Source organism: Apus apus, chromosome 13, assembly GCF_020740795.1.
Source record: "Apus apus isolate bApuApu2 chromosome 13, bApuApu2.pri.cur, whole genome shotgun sequence".
NCBI classification, from domain to species: domain Eukaryota; kingdom Metazoa; phylum Chordata; class Aves; order Apodiformes; family Apodidae; genus Apus; species Apus apus.
In genome coordinates, this window is record NC_067294.1 from 9,816,388 (window position 1) to 9,835,193 (window position 18,806).

General features: G+C 39.9%; 1 protein-coding gene across 6 annotated transcripts in view; it reads right to left on the minus strand.

Moving 5' to 3' along the window:
* Window positions 1-8,028: 8,028 nt before the first annotated feature.
* Window positions 8,029-18,806, minus strand: part of CPEB4 (cytoplasmic polyadenylation element binding protein 4) — a 44,265-nt gene continuing 33,487 nt past the window's right edge. For all 6 annotated transcript variants that reach the window (XM_051630937.1, XM_051630938.1, XM_051630941.1 and 3 more), the window contains 5 exons: window positions 17,890-17,979; window positions 17,164-17,282; window positions 16,149-16,263; window positions 15,757-15,938; window positions 8,029-12,455 (listed from right to left, as the gene is read on the minus strand). In XM_051630937.1, coding sequence (XP_051486897.1) covers window positions 12,228-12,455; window positions 15,757-15,938; window positions 16,149-16,263; window positions 17,164-17,282; window positions 17,890-17,979 — 734 coding nt within the window. In that variant the 3' untranslated portion in view covers window positions 8,029-12,227. The remainder of the gene's footprint in view (window positions 12,456-15,756; window positions 15,939-16,148; window positions 16,264-17,163; window positions 17,283-17,889; window positions 17,980-18,806) is intronic.

The window sequence follows — 18,806 nt, forward strand, 5'->3', positions numbered from 1 at the left end:
CCCCAGCAGGGCATGATGGCGGCGCGGCCCCGCCAGGCCCGGGCGCTGAGGAGAGCGGGGAGCGCAGCCCCGGCCGCCCCGTCCTTCAGGCAGGCATGACGTGGGGGGACCTGCAGAGCCCCCCTGCTGCCTGGTCCCACCTGAGCGCTGCCGTCCCATTTCAGTGCCCTGGCTGGACACCGAAAAGGGGAGAAATTACTGCTTCCTGAGCAGGAAGCTGAACAACCAGCTCGGTGCTAACACGAGCAGGCCCCTCTGCCATGCCCGTCTCTCTCACAGACACACCCAGCAGTAACCTGCTCCACCAGCTTGCTTTTGGCCAGATTAGTTGGGGTTTAGCCCAAATTATGCTACCTGACGTCACACATTTCTGTATTTCAAGCAAGTTATTGATAAATTGATCTGTGCGACTCCAGTCTGAGGGCTGTGATGTATCATCTGTCTCTGCTGCGAGCTACAGATGAGGAAGGAGCGGCATCCCTTTGGTGCAGCTCCTGCACTGACTGCATGAATTTTCACACCAGTGTACTCCAGAGGGCTTCCCTGCTACTGCACGTGTGACTGGCTCCAGCCACCGAGTGAACAACATTTATGAAACATTAAACACCTGCTGTCATTTTATCCCTCAAGCAGGGGTCCGTGCACACGGTGTGGTGCCGCGAGGACGCCCATCGCAGCCAGGAGACCTTCCCAGGAAGGGGCTCTACAGAGACATGCCCCGCTGCAGCAGCAGGCTTGTGAGATATGGCTGCTGGCAAGGGAGATTTCTCAAATTACTTAAGAGCACAAGTCCCATTGATTTTTCTTTTTTTTTTTTTTTTTTTGCTTTGGCACTGGAATAACTGCTCTGCATTCCCAGAGTTTCAGCACACTTGGCTGCCTTAGGAAGAATAAATCCTACAGGAAAGGCTTTTAAAAACCGTTGCAGCAGCTCCAGTAACACGAGCGGCGCTGACGCTTTCTCGCCTTTGCAAACGGGTCTGAAAAGGCCACGAAGCAAACTGGAGCCTGTCCCCAGCCTCGGAGGAGGCGGGGAGTCCCCGAAGGTCCCCTCGGCTGCTGCCACCGCGCCCCGCGGGCGGGCAGGGTGCGGTGCCGGCGGGCGCCACCAGGTGGCAGCCTCACCTACCGAACCAGCCCCGCTCCCCGCCACCAGGTGCTCCGGGCAGGGAGCAAAACCACAGCACCCTTCTGCCAAGTATCCCGGGATTTCCAGGTATTCTGTGCACCGTCAGAAACAGGCATTCCGTGTATGCAGTTGAAGAAGAAGAAAAATTTCAGAGGCTTAGTTTGCCAGAGTCATTTGTTATTTCCCCATGATAAAAGGGCATCTACTGCAGGGTCCAAAGCGTACAGGCTGAACAGCAGGTCACAGACACAAGACAGCCACAGTGCCAGTAGCCTGGAGTCAAAAAACCCCCAAACACCAGGGACTCCCTCCTCCTCTGCGAAGACCTCAGCTAACAAGTTGGCCTGGCAAGGCAGCAGTCAGCAAGTTCAATTTGGGGATAATAAGCACAGAGAGAGGCAGCTGGACGGCTTTCCTTAAAAACTAATCCTGGAGTACAAACTTTGTCATGTCCACTAAGCACAAAGCCCTGGTAAAGAAAGCACCTCTTTGGCTGAAATACATAAGACTCAGCCCAAACCACAAAATAACCCTGAACACACACAAACCTGAAGAGCACCCATGTTCATCTCATGGGTGCCTTCACCCTGCACGCAAGCACTTGCTGCTGGATCTTCCTGGGCAGGAGCTCCCTTTGCCAACTGGCAGGCTGCTTCCTTCCTACGGCCCCATCAGGGCGGCCAAGTCAGTTGGTATCACAACATCTGGATTTCTGGAATATGCCTCCACCCTACTCATATTCATGTGCCTAGCGTGGCACACTCTCTCCACATTTCCCAATAGCACATTGCTAGGACTTAGTTTTCAAAGGCAAATTCAGCTCAGATCCCTTTTCAGGATCTATTGCTACTGGCAAAAAAATCAATGCCACCTAAAATCTCTGAGCAATCAACAGAACTGGAAAATTCAGCTATTCTAGCTGTACACTGTTCTCCTTCCTCCTTTCCACATGTGTAAACCAACTACCTGCTAGCCACTCTCTCTGTATTTGTCACTTGCAAAAAAATATCTCAATTTTCACTGCATCTTCAACTGTCTAGTTAAAAATAGACCAGATTCTAGCTTTCAGCCTGCACCACCTCATCATGCCATTTGTTTTGTATTAAAATGTCAGCTTTTCCAGCTCAGAACTTGCATTGTTTCCTGAATTCTATTGCTTCAAATTTACTTTGGCCAAGTATGCATCATCATCTATTGACCTTGAATATTATTTTAAAATAAGGTAGTTTTTGGTGGTAGAAAGCCTGCAGCTTATGCCAAGGAGGAGGAAGAAAGGAGCCAGTGGGACATTGCTGCATATACATCAAGTGTTTGCCTAGTGATTCCCTGCAAAAAAGCAAACTCCTTCTGCTGTTGGGGATTTGTTTTTCTATAAGGCTTCTTTGAAATGGAATTAAATAAAGTACTCACATGATTCAACATCATTCAGGCAAGGCAGATTGCTTATTAAGTATTACATTACTTTGATAAACTGCAAATTGTGAATACATCCAAAATATGAATCTTAACACTGCTAGCAGGGATTTTTCCATGGAAAGTATGTTAATTCTGACAGCAGCTACAGTCAAACCTTGTTAATTATACCTTCAGCAGTACCACAAACAATTACTGTATCTCCTTTGTTTTCACAGAATATTTAATAAGAGTCATTGGAGTGAAGTATTTTATTAGAATGTGGCTACTTTACAGAATACACTAGGGACCATTTATTAGTATAACTAGGAATCATTATAAAAAACAAAATTCACCACTTCTGGTAAACTGAAGCAATGCATTATGCCTTTAGTTTTTGCTTCCTTGTAACATTTCGTAATTTACAATGGATCTCACAGTTAATTATGTAAGCAACAACACAGTGAGGCAGAGAGATAAAAATGGCCAGCTGCCATTTTAACACACCTGCATTTCATATTAATGAACCTGCATATCTCAGCTTGCTTTACAAACCATACACATGGGAATCATTTCATCCACACCAGTCATAAGGAGAGGCATATTTTCCCATTTCTCCATGCTGCACATAAAAATATTTAGCAGACTATAAACTAAGTTTGTTACATAAACGCCTGAGCCTGCCCTTGAGAGATGTTCAACTCACCGAGAAGATCCATAGATTTTATAAACAAAACCCGGATCAGTGAGACTGAAAACCCTTGGCCAAGGAGAAATTTGTGTTACAGTATTTAAATAGGGATTGCCAATCTGAAGTAAAACTATGGGGGGAACTCAAATAGCCAAAACGGTTGCTGAAAAATAACACCAGAATTAAACAGCCTTGTTTCCACTTGTAGCCAAGTAGATACAGCGAAAGGCAGGCAAGGACTTCGGTTTCTCTGGTTTCATTTTCCACACAAATGTGCAAGTTCCTGTTATTTAATGATGATATCCTTTGTTTCCTAATCAGAGACAGTAAAACTTTACCTCCGCTCTTTCAAATTTCAGGTTGCAGTAAATGTTACTATTGCTATTCTGGGAAACGAGCAGTTAGATCTTACGTGAACACAGATAGGGAAGTTTAGTCCTCCTTGCAACAAATGTCCAGATACTGTTTTCTCACATCCTGGAAGAACATGGTTTCAGTGCAGGATATAAAAAGCAAAAATCACAAAGTCATCCTCAGATTCAGCAGTAATGTAGGTCTTCCAAGACCATCTGTCCAAGGCACAGAAAGCTCACGTTTTCTTAGCCTGTCTTCTGAAATCTACCATCATCTCAGGCCAAAGTGTGCCTGCAGGCTACAGTGATCACCAATACATCTGTCTGCATTTATGAGACAGCCCTTTTTATCTACAGAGTAAATACCACGGAACATACTCATTCCTCAGCAGTAAGTCCACTTGGAAATGGTACTAGGGTCTTCCCTGAACTGCTCCAGATGCTGAACATTCCCTCCCTCCCTGCCCCCAGAAACATAAGGATGCTGCCAGAAAAGGAACAGAGCAGGGCTTCTGTCTCCAAAGATTGCTAGCTCTGCAGAGAAAATTGAAGCAGTCACTGCTTTGTTCTGCCACCACATTCTCCTAAGACATCCCCCCCCATAAATGCAACCCTTAAGCAAATTTTCTTGCCACTGACTGAAGAGCTGAGTTGCTTCTGCCAGTGTGTACAGGGCAACATCTGCCTGTGAACAGCTGGCCTGCTGAAGCAAAGCTGGGAGCTACTGCCTGCTGCTTACAATGAGAATATTCCTCAAAAACCTAAAAAAAAAAAAATATAAAATCACATCCAACTGACTGAAAGAAAATTCAAAAACACTTAGCGTGAATAAACCCCATACACAAATCAGTGCTGGGCATGTGCTCCCAGCAACAAGCACTGTCTTGAAAAATGACACTTTGCTAAATGGACAACTCGCTGCTTGCACATGCACAGCAAGGCATAAACAAGCACTGAGCAAACTGGTCCTGGTTCATGAGTCAGCAGCAGTGTGAGATGGTGATATAGATTGAGCAAACATCTTCTCAAACATTCGGCTTGCAGAAGGTTAGTGGAGACTTTTTTTAAAAAAAATTAATTGCTCTGTGTGTGAGTTGTTTTCCTTCCACAGTTTACAAAACTGTGTTAAGAGCTACTAAGGCACACATGTGTTAGCAGCATCTACACTATCAGGCTACCATTTAAGTAAAATCAATGTTCTTCATTCACATGAAAAGCACAGCAAGTCACCCTGCCATCCAGTTTTGGAATAAAAAATGCCACATAGCGGAGAGCAATAAAGCTAAGTCCATTTTAAACTCTAAGCTTAATGCAAAACCAAAAATGTATCGTCACAGTTACCCTTTCCCTGCGTTGTGTTCAGAGGATATAATCTCAGCAAAATTAAATTTCAGAAAGAAAAACACAATCAAACACAAACCTTACATATTTTATATATACAAAGAGGACTGAGAGCTTCTAACTAGAACATTATGTGAAGGAACCTTAACAGAATAGTACTGCACCAAAGTCTCCCAAGCTCCACAAACAAGGTAACTTGAGGGGGCTTTCCTCAGTGATTAATACATTCAAATAAATTAACATGTAGTATCAAATTGTCTCTCTGACAAGCCCTACAACAAGTCAGCAAATTCTAGTTCATGTGTCATGAAAACAGGTGATATCTGATTGCATTCATCAGAGCGTCAAGTTTCAGAAACTTTTTTCCTCATCTTATACAAAGAGTTCAGTAATGTATTTAGAGCACCAACCCAGCCCCCCTGCCCCCTTCAATTTCAATGCCTGCAAAGACAGCTGCAAGTATATTCTTATCCCAGAGGCTGTTTTTCATACTGACAGACTGAATCAGCTTATTTTACACAGAGGAAAAAAATGTGTTTTTTCCTCATCTATCCTTTCTGAGGCTGTTTGTCCTATATTTCCTGTAGGCAAGCAATGTGCACTTCAGACTGTGGCTGAGCAGGTTTTCGTAGCACTGAAAAAACAGCAGCTGGACATCAGGACAGACAACTTGATAGCTAAAACACCCTCTTTAAAAGATAGCATAGTCTTTAAATCTATACTAGATGATTACATCTATCTCTACCCAAAGAGAGTTTCTTCACTGAGGTGGAATGGAGCAGTTCATTTAGTGAAAGAAGCACCCATGAGAAAGCTGGTGGCTGTGCTTGACGAGGAGTTTGGGCTGAAAGTTGAGATTCATGGACTGCGGAAATTCTGAAATTCCACCCAGGAGACATACCTCCATTTCTGGAGTCTGCCTGTACCATTTATTTATAGTTTCAGGACAAACTGAAACCAAAAAGGGATTTTTTTATATCATCTTTCCTAGAAAGTTACTTCTCTGCAATTCAGAATTAGCCAAGGTCATTACAACCAAGAGTGATTCATTTTAATTTTGAATGCTCCAGACTTCTGGCATTTCACTGAATTCAGTTGAATTTTTTAGCCTCTGCCTATATAATAAAATTTCATCTATTATACATTTCAACAAAGTATTTTCCAATCTTCATATAGAAAATTTTAGAAAAAATATACAAATACCCAACTGTAAATCAGATGCCATATCCTGATAAACACCTCTAAGTTGATAGCATTTTGACTTGAAATCAGACATGGATTGTCTTGTTTCTCAAAGATATTGCTAATTCCACCACTTGTGGCATCAAAAGACTTAAACCCCCCCGTATTCCAAGACCAAATTTCAAGTCTATCATACTCGTTAAAAAACATTATCAGATAAACCACTGATAAGTACATGCTTTCTGAAAGACCATTTGCACTTGAAAACAATGTCAAGAATTGTTATCAGTGGGAGAGGCTGAACTATGGCTGTTCCCTAACAATAGCAGTGCAGACAACAGAGATAATGCTTCCACTACCGGCCAAGTCACACGCTAAAAACTGGTCCATAATGTCTGGTGCTGTTTGGCTGGCACAAAATGCAGGACTGAAAAATTCATTATTCACTGGGCACGCAACACATCTCTAGCCTCTGTATTTTTTATCTAAAGCATAACAGCATTTCTAAGTATCTTTTTTAAGGAAGCGGAAGTAAACACATGGAGTCACCAGTGAAACTTTTCATTCTTATTAAAAACTAGCTTCTAAAGGCATTGGCTTCCAAGCTTGCATCATCTGAAGCCCGTGGGAATCGATTAGCATCTTGCAGAACTAATCCCATTATAGCTCAATTCCATGAGATCTGCATTTCCTGAAGCACCCACAGAAAAGAATGATCCTGAACACATCTACTTAACATTTACAACACCCTCCTCAGAAGATGGCACAAGAGATTAGTGGCTCAGATACCAAAAGCAAAGTGTTGGTCAGTGCAGTGAGCACCGTTTGATCCCTACCACAGCTCTGTGTTTTGGGCAGCAGATTTTTCTCACAAGGTACACGTGCAGATTCCAACTCATGGTTCCACTCAGCAGAGCTACTTCCAGACTAATCAGAATTATCTTTCATTGAAGTTTAGCTGCTGGTATCAAAGTAAGAAAACCAACAGTCTGTGGAGTTCCCAGCTACTGAGGATGCAAAACTCTGCACCCTTCAAGCACAGTTCCTGTTGAACAGCCCATAGAAAGGCAGATACATGCAAGCTGTAGCACTTCACAAGACTTTTTAGACATTTTAATTTTAGTTATTTTAAAATAAAGGGCGCCACTAACAAGCTCTTTGAAATGCTTGACATTTTCCTTCTCTTAGCATCAGATCACAACCATGGGACAATTTAAAAAGAATCCTTGCCTGTCCATGCCTTGCTTGGCTTTAACTCTGGCCAAAATCTGGTTACCCTTTTGTCCCAGCTGCATCTGACTTACACGATGCATTACACGTGCCTCAGTGGTATTCTTCTCACTGAACATGTCACCTGCCCAGTAAGCTTGATTTCGTAGCTGTTCAGAGGTTTTCATCTGTCTTCATCCCTATGGATTAGCTGCAGAGAACACTGGGTAGAAACAAAAGATCCAACCACAATTCTTTGGCTAGGTTGATAGGCATGAGGCTGCACAAAACCAGAGGTGCCAGTGCTTGAACCTGCTGAAAGGCTTTTCCAAAGTTACAGACTATTTCTAATAGATACTCAACAAGCACCAAATTCACAAAATTAAGTAATTAGACATCTGGACACAAGCAGTGAAAAGGGTTGTTTTTCCAGCCTGATTCAAGAGAGAGCAGTTCTACAGCCCTCTAGACATCACCCCATTCAATGCACTGCTCAGTGTAGTCACCATCTCCCAAGTGGTGATACCCTCCCTCACACACCCCCTACACAACCATGCTCCAGGTTTTGACCAGAACAGGACTGCAGAACCTAGTCTAAAGCACTTCACACATCCTACAGCCAGACATGTGCTGTACACTTCGTCAAAAAACTCCCGGAGCCCTGCAACCTTCAGCCACAGAGGAACATGTTTCTATAGGAAGGGTAAAATAAAAAAGTTTAAGAAGAAACACTGAGTTAAAAGTTTTATTCATTCAACATCTCACATTACAAATATTTAAAAATTATATGCATACTGGTATAAATAGTCATTTGCAAACTATTTAATAACATTAATTTTCACTAGCACTTCAACAAATGAACTCTTTAAAAAAAGTAACTTGTGTTATATAACTTAGAGTAGAACATACAAAAATATGAACTTAAACGTGAAAATGACTTTAATAAAAAATGAATTACCCTTATTTAAAATGCTATAATAAATACTACAACCTCCCCATACACAGTAAAAACTATATGGAAATTCAGCCAAGTAGTACAATTAACTGACATACTTAAATAACTTTTCCTTCTGATAATATGAGCAATACATTGGGGGGAAAACATATTAGGGATTAGTAAAAACTAGACACCCACTTGCTAAAAGTTTCACTTCCAAAAAATATAACAAAAAATCTGATGAAAATTATAAAAACTAATTATACTTTAAAATTTAAAAATATAAAAAATAAAACAGTTGAATACAATATTGTCCCAATTCTTACAATGCTATCACAGTAGCTTTAAAATAAGATAATAAAATAAAGCAAATGACCAAAACCTTTTATTCCATTTTTTTAAAAATAATCTCAAATTTACATTAGTAGAAAGATTGATTTCTGATTCTTTTCTTTAGAAACACCAGCAAGAAAGAGGATTTACTAGAACAGTAGAAAATGACATTTTTAAATGTCTGCAATTAAAAACAAAGAATTACACTGCAAAGATCTTCCAGAAGTCTGAAATAGGTATTGCACATAACTTGAAGTTAACTTGCCACAATTCATCACATTCAAGTTTTAAATTACCTTTTAACAGAAGGTTTTACTCTTCAAAAACAAAAGGGGTGAATTATCAAGTCTTTCCAACAGCATCCTTATAAAACACTAAAGTCATTCACTGCAAGTTTTAAATTTGCATTCTGCAGAGGTCTGTGTATGGAGAAGTAGATACTATACCAAAAAGCACGGGGCAGTGGGGTTCCTTTACATATAAAATAATCAGAAACACTTTATTTTACATTGCAAAAATAACCATGTAATTACTCTGTAACTACATTGTAAATACATGGCCAGTGCCATGCTAGTGTGATCAATCTACATGCTCATTAACCCCTTTGCGAATCGAAGTGATACCCTAAGACTGGTAACCCAATTACATGTTAATTACATTTGGAGCTACATGGTAACCCCAGCTACAAATCCCATGTAATCAGAAAGACATGTCATCACTATTTAAGTACAGAGTAATGTATATAATTGTTTATGCCCTGTAAATCGAAGTGTAACCAAAGAATCTGTAAACACGCTTGTCACACAATCACAAGTGAGTATTAGTAGAATAACAATTTCTTACATTAGTCATGCATACTAACATTACATGCCTGCCACCTAGCAGGCTCTCTTTTATTCTTTAAATATAATTTAAAAGAGCAGACACATTTCTGCATCAAACACCTAACATCAATTTGTATTAATATTAAAAATGGCTAAACATTCACCAAAAACGTCTGCATTTGTGTATCATTTTTAAAAACTCAGTAAGAAGCTGTAGACAATTTTGATGTTTCTTTACTTTTAAATTTCTACACTATATTTATGCATTTAAATTTCATGGGTCTAAAGACAGTGTCATTTGTCATTTTCATGCTTTTCTTCTTTAATTCTCAACTTTACATATACTATTTCTTAAATTATATGTACACCAAATACCTGGTGCTGGGCTAAGATGTTTAAGCAACATGCTTTCTTTTCTCTGCAGATTCTAAAATAGCATTGCCAGTGCACAACATCCATAATTCAAAATGTATGCAGAGCACTGAAATGTATAAAAAGCAGAATATAAGAAAATAAAATTTATTAAAATTATTTATATTAAAAAATGAAGTATATGAAGATCTCTCAGTAATAAAAGTACAAAAAGCTACTCTTTGCAATATGAAAAATTGAGGTATTGCATAAAGAGATATCCCGTCAGTGAAAAGTGTGCCTAAAAATGCTCACTGTTGGAAAAACAAGATATACAAAAGTAGTGCATAACAAATATACATTATGTGCATGACAAAATAAGTTAGCTACAAAAACACTGTACCGAAATTCAGCAGGTCATGTACAAAGGGAAAATTATTATTCAAAGCTAGTTCTCAAACAGTGTTATTTCTTGTAATGGTAACCCATCTCACCTGTTCACTGGGTAGGATCGGCACAATAGCACACCCCAAGCCACCTACAAGCATTAAAAAAATTAAAAGAACATTCTAACTATAAGTATGTACTTCAGAGAAAAAAAAGTCCCTGACAATCTACACAAGAGCACTCTGCATTTGCATTACTGTTGTCAATATTTTCAGGGATTTCATTAAAAGCAGCTCCCTTTCTATACTTGACTAGTAGACAGCAAATGTCTCCATTTTGACCTTTGGAACTTGGTAAGGTATAATTCATTAAAGCCTGTATTGAAAATAAAAACTGCTTCTCATAAAGATAATCTGGGCTAGGGGAAGGGACGAGGGGGGGCCAAAAAAGGCTTTGAACAGAGGGGATGTTTTCCAAGCAGTGCTGAGGCAAGTCTTTGGTTTGAGAGAATCTAGGATGGTACCATGCCCCTCGGGCACTTCAGAAGATTGCCGCTACATTTGTTTGTTTGAACACTGCTAAATAATCAGTTGAGAAGATGGCCAGGGCCTTAGTTCAAAAGTAATAAAAATAATTTTCAGAACTACTCCTTCATTCAACTATTTCAAACTAAACCCCTGCACCCACTCTGTCATTCAATTAACATGTACTGTGTTAATGCTTCTCAAGGTAGAACTTATTTATAATAAAGAAGGCATTAACTTAGCAATGTTGGCACTTCAAATACCTGTGTTTACTTCCCCATGTGAAGTTCTGAAGAGGTGGAATTTTACTTGGGATTCTTTCTACAGGAAGAGTAAGAAAGGCATATGCACACTTGCACCATTTCATGCACAAATTCCATAAATAGTGCAAAACAAGACGTGGAAACTACTAAGGTTCATGCCTTCTGTTACAACTAAGTTAGAGGGCATTTAAAACTAACTTTACATCAGAGATGGGAAACGAATAAGCAGCCAATTTTAGTTTGTGTGACACAATGGAATATCAAAACTTCAGTAAAAATCAGTGATATCCTTGAGGTATCTTTAGGTTTTCTACTTTTTCATGTCAAAATGGAGAGCAAAGGCTGGCCCCTGATGAATGTTAGTATATTAGGATATAGAGTTATATATAGCCATCAAAAATAAAATCTATATATTTATCCTTCAGGAGAGGAAATGCCAGTTAACTAGTTGTCATTACTCTAGCTTTGGTAGGATTTCTAGGGCTGTAACCAGACAAATGAGTTCTCTTAAAGAAAAAAAAGTGCATTCCCCCCTCAGTAGTAACTTTACTCGTCTTTTACATTCAGCAATTCTTAAAATGTAATAATTTTGATGAAAATATAGTAAGCTCTGCCTATCTGATCAGTAATTTGGATGTGGGTGGTAGTCAGAGGCATGGTCACATACTGAGCTAAATTTTCAGCCTCAAAACCCTTAACGGATTTTTTTTAAAGGATCATTATTATAATGCTGCTTTAACTTTGCTCATGCATTTATGTTGCTTTAAACATGCTCTTTCCTGTTGGTAGGTAAATGCTAACTTCATCTGTTGCTGGAAAAATCCAAAGTCAAAACAAAAAGAGAGGCAAAAACAGGCTTCCCTGGGGGAAAAGTGTCAGAACAGACTGATAGTGTTATTGTTACACAGTTATTTTAATAAAAGTATCCTTATGTTCTTTATTAACAATAATTTAATTAAAAAACCCAAAATACTCTATTGTTTCAATTCTCTTTTCTTAATATTTTTCTCTCCTCTAAGAAAATGTTGCATGAAATTAAGTGTTCTCTCTGTAGTAAAGACAAGAGAATGTAACTCACTTGCAACATGTTATCGATACGAAAAGGAGTTCCCAATACAGTTTTCAATGACAAGATTCTACAAAATACCCATATTATAGGTCATTCTTTCATTATACTATCGTTAAATTACAGACTACTACAAAAGGACATGCTATCTTGAATAAGAGAAAGGGTAGGGTGGGGTGGGGACAATCAGGATAACAGAAGAGTGCACTTAATTTGAGCCTGCATATGAGCACTGCAGTGATCTTTTAGTTCCAGCGGAATGAAATATGTCTCGGGCGATCTCCTCCCTCCTTCACCAGGGGCTTGTGGAACTCCCTGCCAGCGCGTGAATGGATAGCAGCCCAGCAATATTCACAGTAATACTGCAGACAGGTAACATTAGCACAGAAAAATGGAGCAAATTTTCCACCACAACGGGCCCCTTGACATTCATCACAAAGCTGATCATCCAAGACATATGGCTTAACTTCCACCTGTATTCAGAAAAGGAGAAGAAAGTTTACAGTTCTTAATAACAATGTCAATAATGACAGTCCCACACTATTTACTGCTACCTGTGTTCTAGCAGGATTGAGATCACAGTTCTGTCACAGAGAACACTACATTCAGGGATTTTTCCCCTCATTGCACTTGATCATAGCCATTAAACACCCAAAACTATAGGCAGTTAATTTGAGAACAATCCTGCTCCCACTCTCCTCCTCCATCCTTAGAAAAGACCCAAAACCCAATGCTGCCCAACAGTATCACACAGCACTGATTTACAGAAAGGACCAGTTGACCCATTGCTACAGAACTGATACACAAATTCACATCAAAACTGTGGAGAATTCCGGGGGTTTCTTTTTAAGTACAGTAATGCACAATTAAGCTCCAAACTTTTCAGGCAGGAATGGAAAATGTTTTCACAACACCAACTACAGATTAATATGCACACGGTCTGCAAATGTCAACATCTGAATTTCCATCCTTAAAAATTTTCATTTATTATCTTCAGTAAAAGCACATTTCTGCTTTTCTGTTCCTCTGGCTTAGTCCTCTCAGTAAAAGGAAACACACCTAATCTTTTTGGAATCAAATGAGAAGCTTAAAAGGGGACTGATGGCCACCTACGCTGCTGGCTTAAAGGGTCAGATGATGAGCAGTAATTCTGCACAGCAGAGAGAAAGGAGAAAAATTTCTTCAAGTTCTTAACTGATAATGACTCATAGGAACATACCAGCTGGTGCTCCAAGGATACATCCACACTGCAACTACTAGTTTTTAATCTAGGCATTTGCATACCCAAACCAAAGCTGCTGTATTGTGGGCTACAAAGCCCTGCTCACAGCACTCCAGAGCACTTTGTGACAGCAGAGCAAAGCTTGCTGCTAGCAACATCCATGTTGGCTACAGCACAGTTCATTTAAACATGCCTAAATATTTAAATGACAACTGCAGCACTGCCATCCCCTGAAGGTTCAGATTCACCTCGAAACCAGTCATAACGTCCATTCCTTTGCTCCACAGAACTGTCAAAGTATGATGTGACATATCAGAAGCTCAACACAAAACTTCACATTAAAGAAGTACAGGTGCAAGTTCCTGTTCTAGAAATGCTTGAGAGCCTTCTGTGAAGCTCATTTAATTGGATGTTTTCACAAACACTTCCAAATACCCAGACTGCAACGGGTGCTTCTACTGTTAACCTGCTATCTCTGCATCAAGCTTAGGGATGGTCCTTTCTGTATCTTACAAGGCTCAGAGGTATCACAGCTCATTCAAATGACAGTCACAAGTTCCTGAGTTTTTAAACTTACCCAATTTTATCACAGTCCAGATAGGGCACTGAAGCAGTCTAATGTCATTTGTGCTTAGAGTACATATAAACTACTTGGAGACAGTAGAGAGGTTTGGTTTTTGTTAACTTCTGTTTTTCTCCTCTTGCACTGCTAGAGTTGCGCTTCCCAAACACCCCTCCATGCCAACTCAGAAGAATGAATGTGTAAGAGAGCAAAGGCAGACAAATACTCCTAACACTATATTCTACCTTCATCACTGAATTCGGTATGAAGTTTAAGGCTGGGTGTTTATTGAGGAGTGTTGTCTTCTACAAGTGCTAAGAGGACAACCTAAAAATAAGCTACACAGTCCTCCTTAACATAGCAATTCCCCTGCTCTTTTTTATGTCTTCTCAGACACACTCAGAGGCCAGACTACAGCACAGGTGATTACACCTCTGCTTGCTTTGGCAAGCACTGGTTTTTGTGCAAGTTTGCAACCGACAGACAGTAGTCAGAGTCCTCAGCCCATTTATTCAGCGTGTGTTGAAGTGCACATGGATGGCCTGGCCTGCAGTTGCTACTTGTGCTGGGGATATTGAGGTTTCCCAACTACAGAGAAACAGCTCAAATCACAGCAACTTCATCAGGTGGGCTTAGGGTGGCAGCACTCATCAGAAGCTTTGCAGTGGTGGGTGCTGCAGGCCACAGCACCTCCTTGTCCAATTTGATAGGAAATCTCTTCTTGTTACTAATTTTATTACTTTTTTTACCAAAAAAACCTTCATTAGGAAAAAACCCAATTAAACCTTATTAATAAAAGTAGTATTTCCACTGCTGCATTTTTGTAGCTCTCATGCACCCAGCCCCTCTTATAATGAATCCTCTGAGCACTTATCTCCCCACAATTTCTTCTCAACTACACAAAAAATGGGGAAATAAGGAGTGGGAGGGGAGAAGGAAGGGGAAATAAATTGCAAAATCTTTATGCTAGAGTTCATAAGTACTTACTTAAATTTGTAGTCCCACCAGCTTCAGTGAACCTATTCACCCAAGTGTCTGCTTATGCAAGCAGAAGTTACACAAGGGCAGCCCAAATTTTTTGTTCAAAGCCGTACAGAACTTATTTCAGAGCCAAGATTAGAACAAAGACACTCCATATCGCAGGCCCACAGTCAAACTGTTGTTCTTCTACCAAAGCTTTATTGCCAAAGCAGAAGTGAAATGATAAGCAGTTTATCAGTCAAGCTTGGGGGTTTTGCTCTGTAGTAATTATGAGATTAAGATCAATAATGACAGTCATGTAAGAAAATTCCAGAGACAAACCATGAATTAGACAGAACAGTAGATGAAAGGATCCAGGTTTCTCAAAACTGTGACCTGAAGATCACGGTTACTGGCAAAGGCACATTTTATATAGATCAGAGGGCAGATGCAAGCAAACTGCAGATCCATTAATTTACAATAATAAGGGAATAAAATAACCAAACCTGGCCTTTATGTAAGGAAGATGACTGTGTGGCTGCAATACACACTGACAAGTTTACAGTGATTACTATGATGGTCTTCAGGAACACCCAGCACACAGTGTGGTGCACTAAGGCCCAATTCTGCTCACTCTCTCAAAAGATGCAGAACAGGACTGAGAACTGCTCCATCCGCACCAGATACCTTACTCCCTGGCATTATACAAACACTAAGTGCAAATACTTGCAGTGGGAGTATATGACAAGTGCAATATTCTTATAAAAGGGCAAGGCAGCTGACATGCTTCCAATTATGCTAAGCAATTTGAGAAAGTCTGCTTCACAGTTGCCTCCCACGTTCCAGAAGCAACAGCTCTCTACCACTCTTTCATTTTTATTCTGTGTTGTATCTAAGTGGCACAACCTAGCCCTAAATATGCAATTAATCTGATACAACATTTACAGTCTTCACGATGACACACATTTACATGGAAAAGCATTTCTAGAGAAAGCACTGAACAAAAATAGAACATGCTTGAAGACCTTACCCGTTTATCTATCTCTCCATGCTGCAGCTGAACAAAGCGAGCACTGATAGCAGCAATGTAACTCTGTTGATTAGAAAATGCAACCCGCCCAGCTCCTTTTGGGTACTTCAGCTCAGGGTCTGTGTCAATTCCAGCATAGCACACCCCTCCGTACAGCCGATCCATTATCATCGCAAGTTCCACTAAATGAGAAAGGAAAGTGAAACAGGGGTGGAGACCTGCAAAGTTTTTCTAAAGGCAGCAAACGCAACAGTCCACTTGCATTCGTGTCCCCCACTACAAGTGTCAGAAACACTTCACACTTCCCTTGCTGACATAACTGGTTTCCCCCGTTGCTCCCCAAACCAGACTGCATACTCAACATGCCCAGCGCTGCGGAACACGCAGTGTACCTGCTCGTAAAGGCCGAGGAACACCACCAACAAAAATGGTTTTTCGTGGGTCAAGAGGCTGTGAACCATCCATAACAAAATCACTATCACTAAGGTTCCAAGGCCGGATCTGAACCTATGGACAAAAAGCCTTTTTTTTTTAACCATTCACAATTCAAAGTATCTCAATAATATAAATTAAAGCAGTACCCTACAAAGAAGAAAACCTCTTAAATGTTTTATGCTCTAAACTCATTTGCTATTTGTTCAGCAACCACTTCTCAAAATGAAAAAGCAGTAAGCTCTGCTACGACACACCATTTGATCATACTGAATTTCACCACTTCCTAGTTACTCAAATTTCTGGGGGGAAAAAAAAAACCAACACAACAAAAAAACCCCTCACCCTCTACTTACATATTTACTTAATCATGACTGAAATGTGCTGTACAAACCCCACTGGTGCAGACCTATCTATGCTGTTAGTGTTGTTCTAGCCAAGCGTTATCTCAGCGCAACAGGCTCCAGAGCACAAAGTTATGTGTTTATTTACTATGCAAAAGTAGCTGCTTTGTATTTGCCAAGAGCTGGCCAAATCTGAAGTACAGGAATATAGCAGAAGTCTTTCCATCTATTAGTAGACTCGAACCAGCCCCAAAACCATTTCTATCAATACAGCTCAATGCTTCATTATGTTTTGGTTGGGTTTTTTTCCTCTGTCAAAAAATGTTACACTTAAACAATATGAATTCTACATTTTATTCAATAAGAAGTATAAAATACCTTTCTGGAAATACATTTACTACAGCAGCAACAGTGAAATTTAGCAAACCTTTTTCTAACAAAAATACTGATCATAACTAGACTAAAAATGCCTAGTTTAAATATAAATAAGATGGTCTTCTCTTTGAGAACTTAATTTGACATCTTAAAGAAGTTTAAACATTAACAGTCTGAAGACAGAAAAAATAAGTCTGAAGAGAACTATTTCTGGTTATCATACAGGAATTGTGCAGGCCCTGACAATTCTACCTACCGGTTTGTCTTTGATAGTGGGGCTGGAAACACAAAGATAGAGCTTTCCATCTTCTTCAATACATGCATCAATCAGTGCCTGTACAGAGCTTTCATCTTGGAACAGCAAAAATGCATATCCTACAAGGGAAAACACACACACATCTTTGTCTCTTTGCCTATGCAAGAATAATTTAACCCAGCATTATGCTTGGCATCATGTCATCATGCTACCACACAGTAAGTGACAAACTTCAGGATGCTCTCACTCATTTTCTAACCCAGCCTCCTGCAAGTGCTCTGCAGAGACATGAAGGAAAGCAGTGAGCTTGATGAGCATACCCTCTCCCCATTTCCTTTGAAAAGAATTAACAAGAAGTTTGAACTGAACAAAAGTCACAGCTGCAAAGGCAAACATGCCAGGATGGTTGTTAACAGAAGGTACAAATCCTTCCTAGCTTCTGTGGAGGGCATTTAGTCCTTTTAAAGAGGACTAGTCTTGACTAAATATTACTAAAATTAAAAAAAATATGGAATAAAGTAAAAACAGGAAGCTAAGGAAGAATTCTTCTAGTACAGAATAACTGCAAAGCCATCAACTAAATTCCTTCAGTTTATAACAATCCTAAGGATTCAACCTTTTTTCCCCTTAAACATTGGGTCATTTTCACAAAAGTCTTGTCTAAAATGGAATCTTATAAAAAGAAATTCTAAAATGCTCATCTGTTATTAGTTATCAGGTATTTACCCTTAGGAGGAAAGTAAGATTTGCTCTCTGCCTTGTGTGGCCAGTCTACAATCAAAGGTCCAAAGCGACGAAAACTAGCAGTGATCTCATCTGTGAAGAGAGAAGGGACAAGGCACAAATTGAAATTAAAGAACACCAACTTAATTCAGGTAGCTAGTAAGCAATTGGCTCTGCCAATATACCTTATAATTGCACAAAGACTGGAAAAAAATTAAGAGACTATCACAAGACCCAGCCATGCCTGTTCATATCACATGCCAGTGCCACATGTGCAAACACCCTCTCAGCTTGACCTTGAACTAACAGTAAACTTGCAGGACATAGTTCTGTAATTTTACAAGAGAGATGGCAAGAACATATTACTATACCAAGGAGTAATTCTTGCATGCATTTCAATTCTGCCTTTGACTGCAAATTACTGGCATAAATTTGCATCTGCTAGTTCCACAGAAGTCCTCCAGTAGCAATTCTGCTCTTCTTGAAATTGAGTTATCATTCCCTTTTCCTTCTTGACAAACATGCTTGAATCATTGCCAGATAAAGTTCTTTGGACAAGAAATTCTCATTCAAAAATTGAAACAAGAAGAACAAACCTCACATTGCTAGAGTGTCACAAAACCTGGCACACTGCTCAGCTGTGTTCTGGTTATGGTACGACAGGGCTTTCTATACTAGCACACTGTTGGGAGTTCCTAAGACATGATTTTGAGGATATTCCATATCCTCCAATTTGGTTAGAAATCTCAAAAGGTCTGAATTACGTCTGTTTCACTTTATTTAGAGTCTTTGATGACACAGCTAACAAAATAGCAACTGACAATCCCACGAGCTGACAGCTTCTCTGTGCACTGCAGATCATCAGAAGGTATACAGCCATGGTGGTGTGCCAAGATGACATACTGATGAAGATACACACC